Below are 12,391 nucleotides of genomic sequence, written 5' to 3'. Positions count from 1 at the left end.
GGTATTCCACTGTCTGAGAGACGTAAACGTCACAAACTTATGATGTATAAAATCATAAACAACTTAACGCCCAGGTATCTGTCCCTCCAAATGCCGCGTCAATTGATTGAAACAATTCCTTATAATATGAGGCACAATGAACAAATTCAAAAAAGATTTCACGTACCATATTATACTCTGATTCATTTTCCCCTTCAGGAATTAAATTATGGAATTCTATAGACACCAGTACTAAACAATCCAAGTCATTATCAATTTTTGTCCAGAAAATGGTTACGTCGATTACAGCTGTATACTGTGAAAGAAATATATAGAACTCGACGTTCTTCCATGTTGTCCTTACATGCAGACCCACAGGAGGTTATGGTATTGGACTTGTTTTAAGACAGATGTTTTGGTAAGGGCCACTGCCACTCCAGAATCAAGTAATATGTTGGTGCCAACATGACGGAAATGAATATGTATTCAAGATACCTGTCCATCAGATAACAGATGATAATATTATAGCATATTTCAAAGTGTTTGTTTACAACATATGTTTAACACACAGCTGCAATAGTGTGTAGCTTTGAAATTAATCCTATTCATCCAGTAAAGCAATCTGATGGTTCTTATAATATACTAATTACTCGTGAGGTACGTGATTTTTTGTCATCACATTATTGTGAGATGCAGGTAGTTCACACATTCATTTGTTTTTCTCATGTACTCATTACTCGTGAGGTACGTGATTTTTTGTCGTAGTTCACACATTCATTTGTTTTTCTCATGTACTAATTGCTCGTGAGGTACGTGATTTTTTGTCATCACATTATTGTGAGATGCACGTAGTTCACACATTCATTTGTTTTTCTCATGTACTCATTGCTCGTGAGGTACGTGATTTTTTGTCGTAGTTCACACATTCATTTGTTTTTCTCATGTACTCATTGCTCGTGAGGTACGTGATTTTTTGTCGTAGTTCACACATTCATTTGTTTTTCTCATGTACTCATTACTCGTGAGGTACGTGATTTTTGTTGTCATCACATTGTTATGAGATATACATAGTTTACACATTCATTTGTTTTACCATGTACTCATTGCTCGAGAGGGACGTGATTTGTCGTCATGACATTGTTATGAGAGTATGTAGTTTGGACTTTCATATGCATTTATCGTACTCAATGATCGTGAGATACTCATATGATTTATGGTTGTAACAGACTGATCTGAACATTTGTTATTGATCATCAGGGATTCACTGCGAAGTTCTCAAGTAACTAATAATTAAGATGTATATGCACTGAACAAAATATTTCTGTATTCAAGAATACCTTGTGTTATTTTGTACGTCATTGTACCTGCACTTGTATGTATTTTGCAAAATAGAAACAGTGCCTTTCAAACAATCTATTTAAGTTAAGAACAACATAAATATTATGATCATATTTAGTGGCAAGTTCAAGATACAAGTTTCACATATCATTTAATCAAAACCAATTGTGCATGCACACACAAATTGCATGTAACGATCCTATTGCAGTTAAGGTTAGCAAATACTAAGAAAACTGTGATTCCAAATGACAACTGCATTTTAACAAAACCATTCATGTTTTTCGTTTCATTGTTGTTTGTTACTAAAATTCTATTAACGTTTATCAATATACATGTTTTATTTAGGTATAGAAAACATTTTTTGTTTGTTCATACGGTCATTTGTCTTAATCCATAATAACGTGGACTTTAAAATAATTCTGATATCAAAACTCGATTAACAATCTTGTTGTTGAATGCATGTTTCATTTTCTAATTTACTAGTATGTTTCATATAAGATTAAGTGATCAACACATGAAAGTAACATTATGCATCAACCCAATTGCATTTATCATGTAGTACCGGCCTCGGTGGCGTCGTGGCAGGCCATCGGTCTACAGGCTGGTAGGTACTGGGTTCGGATCCCAGTCGAGGCATGGGATTTTTAATCCAGATGCCGACTCCAAACCCTGAGTGAGTGCTCCGCAAGGCTCAATGGGTAGGTGTAAAACCACTTGCACCGACCAGTGATCCATAACTGGTTCAACAAAGGCCATGGTTTGTGCTATCCTGCCTGTGGGAAGCGCAAATAAAAGATCCCTTGCTGCCTGTCGTAAAGAAGAGTAGCCTATGTGGCGACAGCGGGTTTCCTCTAAAAACAGTGTCAGAATGACCATATGTTTGACGTCCAATAGCCGATGATAAGATTAAAAATCAATGTGCTCTAGTGGCGTCGTTAAATAAAACAAACTTTACTTTTTTTTATCATGTAGTATTATCTTGATTTTGTTGTAAAGTATTATGTATGTACACATATTTTCCGTAATGTAAATAAAATAAACGCATATAGCTATATAGAAATTACGATACTGTATGCAACTGAATTGCGAATACATGTACTGCTGTAAAATGTTGGTGATGGAAAAGCCTTCCAGCTCACTAAATATATACATATACGCCTGGTCTGTCCCTTAGTATGGTTTTACATAACATAGCAATATACAAATAAATAAGCATTGTTTAGTCAATTTGTATGAGCAATAGTAAATTTTATCATTACTTATGTATATATCCTTAGTAGAAATAATATTTATAATTTTATTATTAATAGGTAGCAACACTATAAGAATGTTTAACTGTTTTTGCATTTGAGATACGCAGTTTTGGCAGACGGGTTATACGTTTGACAGGAAGCTAAATATACAGGGAGTGAATACACATTGAAATTGTGAGGATAGCTAGGTGAGATACAAAGTAAAATGGTCATATTTTTAGTTTGTTGTTATACTGCTTCATTTGTTTTTGAGATAAGGTGAAGATATGTTTTTAGTAAAATTATGAACTTAGCCATTGTGCAATACCTGTCAAATCGTCATTTACCCGCCTATTCTAAAGAGGATTTTATATGAAAAACTTAAACTTTTTTGTTTATTTTCCTTCTAATTAGGTCCATTTGCTTCAATTTACATTAAAAAAATGAAAAAAAAAATGAAACAAGAAGGTTTGTTCTATGCTACATATATACATACATACACACATTAGGGAATACATTTGTATTATGCGAGCCTCTGTACACAATGTCGTCGTCACATCTAGTCAATCACATTCACTAAGCTCAAACTTTGCTGGTCCGATCAATAATTCAGTCATTATTGTGAATTTCAACACCCTATTATCTGACAATTAATACACGTTTCGGGCCAAAATCTAAACTGACTTTGTTGAGGTCTCGCTGCTCGTTGTGACATCGCTTACGTTTAAGTGTGACGTAGATTACTTGCTGACCCAGTTCGTAGAAAAATAACGTGTAATAGGTCTCAACATCTACTTCTACTTACTTCTGTTTGCGGCTTGTTTGCAGTTGGGTTTGTAATAAATAAAATACCAAACTAGCTTGCCTGTCATACCATTTTTATGAATCTCGAGACACGTTTTCGCTCGTCAGATACCAAAACTGTTTACCGGTTTCATAAAAATAGTATGATAGGCAAACTCGTTTAGTATTATATATATAACATAACATAACAGTCTTCCATTTTGTGCCCCTGCGAGTGCTGTAACCTCACTGTGGTGCAGGGGTGTAACATTCTCTTTGAGAATGGCCAATACAGCACAAATAGAAGTTTAGATTAAAATTCGGTGTCCGTAAATTTCTGTGCGATATTTGTATTTGTATTTTTGCACAGTTCTTTACACTGTTCTTGTTTAAACCTTGAATTTTTATATTGATGTTGATCATCACTTTATTTATTTGCATTACCATAGTTTGACACCCAATAGCCGATGTATTTTTCGTGCTGGGGTGTCGTTAAACATTCATTCATTCATTCATTCATTCATTCCATTTTGTGCGTTCAAAGATCAGTCGATTACTTAGTACACATACGAGACGGGGGGGGGGGGGGGGGGAGAGGATGGATCAATCCCCCAAACAAACACATAATCGTACGCGACAGTGGAAACTGTCCCCAAGTGCTAGAGAAAATCAAGAAATTCGGGCAAAAACAATAGAGAAATTCGGGCAAAATAAGCTGGCCTGAACCATAATTTTTCATCATATATTTCCATAATTTTACCCACAATATTGGTTGTAATCCATGTAAACATATACAGTCATTAGTTTCCAATCGTATTTAGTTGTTTGGCAGTAATCGTATTACAAATAAATATTTTTATACAGATTCGGGCATTTCCGTTGAATTCGGGCAAAAATCGCCCCTCCCCTACACCCTACAAAAATGGGAGTCCGTACGCCTATGCATACATAGATACTCGTGCTGGAGTGAATTGTCAAATTCCAGGAAAAACGATACAGATATTCGAGAAAAAATAAGTTGGGCCGAAACCTTTTCCCCATGTATTTCCACCATTCTTCCCACACTATTCCTTTGCAGCGCTATATGATAGCAGTAGAGAATAAATACATTTAATTCGGGGAAAATCAGACTGCCCCCCCCCCCCCCCCCCCACACACACACACACACAAAATCCTGCATCCGCGCCTGGAATTAATCCAACCTTAATGGTGCTTGCCGTATTTGTTACTAAACGCAGAAGTGGCTATACACATAGCAGCCGTGTATATAGCCTCGGCTAAATGGCGCTGGCTATCTACACGGATGTAATATATTTGGGGAATTTCCCACCGCAACCCATCTAAACGTCCACGAGCATAGCACGGGTTACATCTAGCCTCTGTATATAATATCCAGCTGTTTATAGTGACCACTTTACATACATAGGGCCGATTTTACAAAGCCTGTTTATATTATTTAAATACCTGTGTTTACGAAAAACGGTCGTCGTAAATTCGGCCCATATTGTATGCATAGGACGTCTGTATAAGATCCAGTTTTAAACGGACGTACCCTAGTTTTAACCCGTGAAAATTAACACTAACTTTAGTTAATCTACTAACTTGTAACACTTTTGGACCAAATTACATTTGAGTGAAACATGAGTCTGTGACTTTGAAATGGTGAAATACCTTCTAAAATAGACTAAAACTCGACTCCATAACTGTTACTTCTCAGACGCACGTGCGTTTTTTAAAATATGAGAAATTCATTTTGTGATATTAAAAACACCAGGATGACCAAAAACACTTCGAATGTACGGAAATGGATAATCGAAACAATGAAATCTAAGTAAAGTATGATTTAAGTTATCATAAACGCTAATAATAGTCAAAAATATGCGTTAGTGTTTAAAAACTAGGGCATGTCCCTTTAAGATACTGTCAGGGAAATATATATATATAGTCATACATTCTGTCTTGGTTTTTAAACAATATTTATTTCCACAATCGAATACAGCGGTTTAGGACTAGCAACAGCTAAATGCCTATATCAACATTAAAAGATATACGTTTTGTAAATCAAGATGACGAAGCGATAGTAGTAAAACTATTTCAACTTTGGCTAACAAGAATGATCTACAGAAAGAAAGAAAGAAAATAAAAGAAAACAGTTTATATGATGAATTTTAAAACTGATTTCGAAACGATTGCCAAAAGTTTGACAATGTTGACTGGCAAAAGCCGGTCAGAAATTTGTATTTCTATCCACCTAATAATAAAGTATGGCTAATGTTTTGACAACTATGTTTATAATGATTGGGTAAACTGATATTACGAACTACACTGCATATTGGAGAAAAACGTTAAATAACAACAACGACAACTAATAAACAAAGGTCAGTATCTTCAACTGAGTGACCACCAGTACAAGAATGGTTGCCAGTTACGTCTCGTCTTTATAAAAATAAGAATAAAAATATTTTAGATTTTCCCCAATATACTAGCTTTAGAAGCGACTATGTGAACCACAACATATGTCACGATTTGGATTAGGAACTAAAGTCGAAGTGAATTATGTAGTGAGACCCAGCTGTTCCTCAATTGTACTTTTAAGATAGAGATAACTCTGGTAATCTTTATAATATTCATTTGTATAACCCAATTATCCCCCTTAACACTTTCTCAAAAATATTTGACATTTTAGTGAACACTTCTGAAATTAAAGTTTGTTTGCTTAAGTTTTACTCTTCATCAGTATTATTATTTGCATGCAAACTATGGAGAATCTTGAAGTAAAATTTGATCTAGCTTTCAATATTATGTTTAAAAATGTCTCAAACGAATATCAAATATAATAAACGAACATTAACTGTGATTTAAATCATCCTGCCCACCAGTGAACACTGGTACCATTGTCTTCTATCACTCCACGTCCATCTACCGTTCGGTGCAAAAACAAAAACAATGTCTGGTGAGTGACAGCGATCGGCTGACCGTGTGTAGATCTACCTAAAACATTTCGGGCCGTCTCGCAATCCTGTCGAATTGACCACATACGCATCCCAACCAGCTCCGTTTTCTTCAATCTGATTGGCCAGACTGTTAGAAACCAGTTCACAATTGGGGGTGCTAATGCCAGTCGACTGTTTGAAGTTGGTGCCATAGCAGAGTGATTCAGCATAACACAAAGACATACATCTTATCGACGTGGCTACTGAGTTTTTCGATAACACTGGGTTCGATATCCTCGAGTTGGGTGAACGTCTGAATTGAACACCTGTAAATAGAAGAGAACAGTGGAATATTACTACTGAGTGTTCCGATAACACTGGGTTCCAGATCCTCGAGTTGGATGAACGTCTGAATTGAACAGCTGTAAATAGAAGAGAACAGTGGAATATTACTACTGAGTGTTCTGATAACACTGGGTTCCAGATCCTCGAGTTGGATGAACGTCTGAATTGAACAGCTGTAAATAGAAGAGAACAGTGGAATATTACTACTGAGTGTTCCGATAACACTGGGTTCGATATCCTCGAGTTGGGTGAACGTCTGAATTGAACAGCTGTAAATAGAAGAGAACAGTGGAATATTACTACTGAGTGTTCTGATAACACTGGGTTCGATATCCTCGAGTTGGATGAACGTCTGAATTGAACAGCTGTAAATAGAAGAGAACAGTGGAATATTACTATTGAGTGTTCTGATAACACTGGGTTCGATATCCTCGAGTTGGGTGAACGTCTGAATTGAACACCTGTAAATAGAAGAGAACAGTGGAATATTACTAGTGAGTGTTCTGATAACACTGGGTTCAATATCCTCGAGTTGGATGAACGTCTGAATTGAACACCTGTAAATAGAATAGAACAGTGGAATATTACTACTGAGTGTTCTGATAACACTGGGTTCAATATCCTCGAGTTGGGTGAACGTCTGAATTGAACAGCTGTAAATAGAAGAGAACAGTGGAATATTACTACTGAGTGTTCTGATAACACTGGGTTCAATATCCTCGAGTTGGATGAACGTCTGAATTGAACACCTGTAAATAGAAGAGAACAGTGGAATATTACTACTGAGTGTTCTGATAACACTGGGTTCAATATCCTCGAGTTGGATGAACGTCTGAATTGAACACCTGTAAATAGAATAGAACAGTGGAATATTACTACTGAGTGTTCTGATAACGCTGGGTTCAATATCCTCGAGTTGGGTGAACGTCTGAATTGAACAGCTGTAAATAGAAGAGAACAGTGGAATATTACTACTGAGTGTTCTGATAACACTGGGTTCGATATCCTCGAGTTGGGTGAACGTCTGAATTGAACATCTGAAAACAGAAGAACGCAGTGGAATATTACAACTTGGATGAACTTCTGGGTTCAACAGCGGAAAACAGAAGAGTAACTACTTGTGCTACAACTGTCACTGCTGTTGCTAGTACTACCTTTTCTACTATTAATACTAGTACTTAACTACTTTTACTATTACAACTTCTACTACCAATAGTAGTACTGCTTCTACTTATAACAATTCTACCACTACTAAAATTTCTACTACTACAACTTCTTATACTGCTACTTTTATTACCATTATTACTATAACTACTTCTACTAGTAGTCTTACAACTACATATGCTGCTGCTGCTAGTACTACTACTACTACATTACTACTACTACATTACTACTACTACATTACTACTACTACATTACTACTACTACTACATTGATACTTCAACTACTAATAGTAATACTTGTACTATTACTACTCCTACTGCAAATTCTACTATTAATATTTATATTACTACTGCTACCACGACTACTTCTTCCACTACTACTACTACTACTACTACTACTACTACTACTACGACTTCTTCTACTACTACTTTTATTACTGTCTGCACCAGTCGGTAGCGGGCGGTGGTACACATACATTTTGGTACTCAATTGATGGGGAAATACCCCCCGCCATCCTCTCTCCCGGTTCCCACGTGCCTGCTTTGGTTTTATCACAGTACACCTATACCTCGTCCTTAATTACCTATCCATTTAATTAGCTCCATGTCAGTACACCTCAAAACAACACCTACCTCGTCCTTTAGCTCGATTATTGTACACCTAAACCTTGTCCTCACCTCTTCAATTTGTTAGCTCTAGCTCCGTACACCTATAGCTGACCTATACCTCTTCCTTTGACTCCGTAAACCAGTAACTTATTCTCACATCTTTCTTTGACTCCCTCTCCAACACCTGTATTTCATTTTTATCTCTTCCTTTGGGTCTTTCTCCGTTAACCTGTATTTCATGTGTATCTCTTCCTTTGACTCTCTCTCTCTCTCTCTCTCTCTCTCTCTCTCTCTCTCTCTCTCTCTCTCTCTCTCTCTCTCTCTCTCTCTCTCTCTCTCTCTCTCTCTCTCTCTCTCCTACACCTGTATTTCATTTTTATCTCTTCCTTTGATTCTCTCTCCTACACTTGTATTTCATTTTTAATCTTCCTTTGATTCTCTCTCCAACAACTGTGTTTCATTTTTATCTCCTCCTTTGGCCCAATCTCCGTACATCTGCAACTCATTCACAGATGTTTCTCTCGCAACTATATATCTCATTTATACGTCTCTCTCCCTCTCTCTCTCTCTCTCTCTCTCTCTCTCTCTCTCTCTCTCTCTCTCTCTCTCTCTCTCTCTCTCTCTCTCTCTCTCTCTCTCTCTCTCTCTCTCTCTCTCTCTCTCTCTCTCCGTACACCTTAAACTCATTATTATCTATCGCTTTGGCTCTATCTTCGTACACCTCTAACTCAACCTTACCTCTCTCTTTGGTCTATCTCCGTACACCTCTATCTCAATCTTACCTCTCGCTCTTTGGCTTTATCTCTGTACACACCGGCCTCGGTGGCGTCGTGGCAGGCCATCGGTCTACAGGCTGGTAGGTGTCACGGTGATCTAGTCCCACGTTATGTATAATACCTTAGGTGGCTCGTACCTCTAGGGGTCATGGACTATAGTCGATCACGTGACAACAATTAACAATCAAGCTTGTATACTTTTATCTCCCAGCCGTAATGTTGGCTGCTATATTATTTATGGTGCTATGAAAAATAACTCCAACAACAGTGATTTTGGGAAACAATTATTATTATACCATACACATCCTTCCTATTGATATATACCTATATATAGTATGACAGCAATATATTTTTTCACGGTACAGTTTGTCTTAATCCGACAGGGTTAATTACCCGTTACCAGGAATCCCCAGCCCTCTCTAGGCTACCTACAGATTACACTAGTACTATTCCTATAATGAACGCCAAATTATCGGCATTCCATAGCTGACGTGTGACTTAATTAACCTGTTAAATTAACAGTAAACAAATCTAACAATGGATATAAGGGTTATTCTTATATTAGCCTCCCACTTGTTAATTACAACAACTAGTCGATATCTTTATCGGATTAACTTCTGATTCTTACTTTATCAGGCTTATCAATCAGTTAGATTAATCCACAGGTTAGGGTTACCGACATCACATACGGGGTCTACTAAACAAACAATAATATCACACAAATAAAACATCAACGACCTAACAGATCAGAAAGCATAGTTACCAGGTCCAGCGGTGAGGTTTGGTCTCCCAAGAATATATCTCTTGAGGACCGGCATCAAAGAAATACAAAGACGTAGCCCGTACCCTATCGTGGGAACAGTGGGTGTCGGGCTCCGCTTTTAAAAGTCCCGCCAAACCTTTTTATACCCCTAGCGCGGACTCCGCTGCACAGCTGGGGTCGAAACCGGCTATCAGCCTGTAACTGAGTTAATTAGTGTTTGTTCGCTAATCAGATTATCGTCTCTTAAAGAAAACAACCCAATCTCAAACTACAGGGCAACATGATCCCAAAGGTATCTGATACGGCGCATCCACTGGTCATAACAGATTTTACTAATAACATTCCCCGTACTTAGTAGAGGTTAAAAACATGTAAAATGTAGGTAAATTCTTATCAAAAGCTCACCCGTAGGTGCAGTATTTGTAATCTCACTAAGTATAGCTACAATAATATGTGTAGTTACAATATAAAGAAAAATAGATGGAATCTGCCCGAACATGTACATATTAAATACATATATAAATATTGTTCCTACACAACGGTAGGTAGGCAGATATAAAAACTTATACATGAACACAAACACAGAGGATTGGAATATTTGGCCTCTCTCTGGAAGTCCTTTGTCTCACAGTCTGTAGACGAGGCCCATATAGGGTTTTCCGAACATTCGGAACTCTATACCTCAATTGAAGGAGGGGCCTGAATCGGGTTTACGAAACAACGGGGTTTCGTCACAGTAGGTACTGGGTTCGGATCCCAGTCGAGGCATGGGATTTTTAATCCAGATACCGACTCCAAACCCTGAGTGAGTGCTCCGCAAGGCTCAATGGATAGGTGTAAACCACTTGCACCGACCAGTGATCCATAACTGGTTCAACAAAGGCCACGGTTTGTGCTATCCTGCCTGTGGGAAGCGCAAATAAAAGATCCCTTGCTGCCAATCGGAAGAGTAGCCCATGTAGTGGCGACAGCGGGTTTCCTCTCAAAATCTGTGTGGTCCTGAACCATATGTCTGACGCCATATAACCGTAAATAAAATGTGTTGAGTGCGTCGTTAAATAAAACACTTCTTTCTTTATCTCTGTACACATCTAAGTCATCAGCCATTGAATATAGTTCTATTGAAATTAATGCTACTTTATATATATATATGTGAGTGAGTGAGTGAGTGAGTGAGAGAGAGAGAGAGAGAGAGAGAAGAGAGAGAGAGAGAGAGAGAGAGAGAGAGAGAGAGAGAGAGAGAGAGAGAGAGAGAGAGAGAGAGAGAGAGAGAGAGAGAGAGAGAGAGAGATGTTATGTAGTGTTGATACGTTGTCCAACTGCCATAATTATAGTTTAAAAAGGGTTGATTCCTGCATCTAGAGCTTAATGCCAATTCATATAGTGTGTTATCTGTCTAATGAGATTTAAATGGACAGTCAACTCAAACATGAGCATTGCGTGTTGGAAAGATACACACCCGGACCACCAACACACACTGACACTTTAACAAATGACTTAATAAAAAACCCTGATAATTCCTGCTAACTGTGGGCAGCCATTTTTGTCTGGCATCTGGTGCTATAGTCTGGGGCGAAGTGACGTCAGCTCTCCCCCACCCCCCAGCTCCTGTATGCACAGTGTGAACGCTCTAATTTACAACAAGGCGCTTCCTTTTCATCAATTTCATCAACCTGACTTGTAAAACAACATTAATGAATTGATAGTATAATAGACTATCTAACAAAATATATTTCAATTTGCCTCAATAGAACGAAATCCAAAGAAAAAAAATGCATATATTTAGGTCTATTGGTAGAGTACGTTGGAGCAAAAACGACCACTCACGACACCCAAGTGATAATTTTATTTTATTTTGGGCTACATAATTGGTAAGTTTTATGATTTTAGATGGGAAAGCCTACTTAATCAAGGGTTTTATAGAATTATCTACAGTAATAAAACAGGACGGCTGATAATGTTCATTACAATTTTAGGGTGTCCGCGCGGGTATAACACAATATCCAGTGTTCTTTATAAAAAAGGCACGTATGTGTTAGTGTGTCTGGGGACATAGACTGGGGACCGTCTAAATATACACCTGCCAATCAGAAACCACAGGAACAGGCCACGGAAACAAAAGACCAATTAACTCAGAAAACACTCCAATTTTTATTTCAGTACGTGGATTAATTTATGGACAAAACATAATACAGTTATTTCGACACTTTGATGGAAAAACGTATCACTAAACAATAGAATATGTCCATTATGTAAAAATTACGACATAGGCGATGATTTTCATTATATATTTACATGTGTGTTTTTTAAGAATGAAAAAAATCGCTATTTGCCCGCTTTCTGTCAATCAAAACCAAATATATATATATACTAGTATATAAATTTTATAAATTATTTAACTCTAAAAACGCTGGTGTTCTTAGAAAACTTTTTATATTTTGTAACTTAGTTCTGAATACTTTCAAACCCT

At 37.3% G+C, this 12,391-nt stretch overlaps 1 protein-coding gene across 1 annotated transcript in view; it reads right to left on the bottom strand.

Moving 5' to 3' along the window:
- Positions 1-5,291: 5,291 nt before the first annotated feature.
- The window catches only part of LOC121390602, a 10,141-nt gene continuing 3,041 nt past the window's right edge, over positions 5,292-12,391 (bottom strand). Inside the window, exon 3 of the mRNA XM_041522461.1 lies at positions 5,292-6,591. Coding sequence (XP_041378395.1) covers positions 6,320-6,591 — 272 coding nt within the window. The 3' untranslated portion in view covers positions 5,292-6,319. The remainder of the gene's footprint in view (positions 6,592-12,391) is intronic.

This window comes from Gigantopelta aegis, chromosome 15 (assembly GCF_016097555.1).
Source record: "Gigantopelta aegis isolate Gae_Host chromosome 15, Gae_host_genome, whole genome shotgun sequence".
NCBI lineage: Eukaryota > Metazoa > Mollusca > Gastropoda > Neomphalida > Peltospiridae > Gigantopelta > Gigantopelta aegis.
Note: the sequence above shows the minus strand (reverse complement) of the source record. Positions and strands in the feature narration are given on the sequence as shown.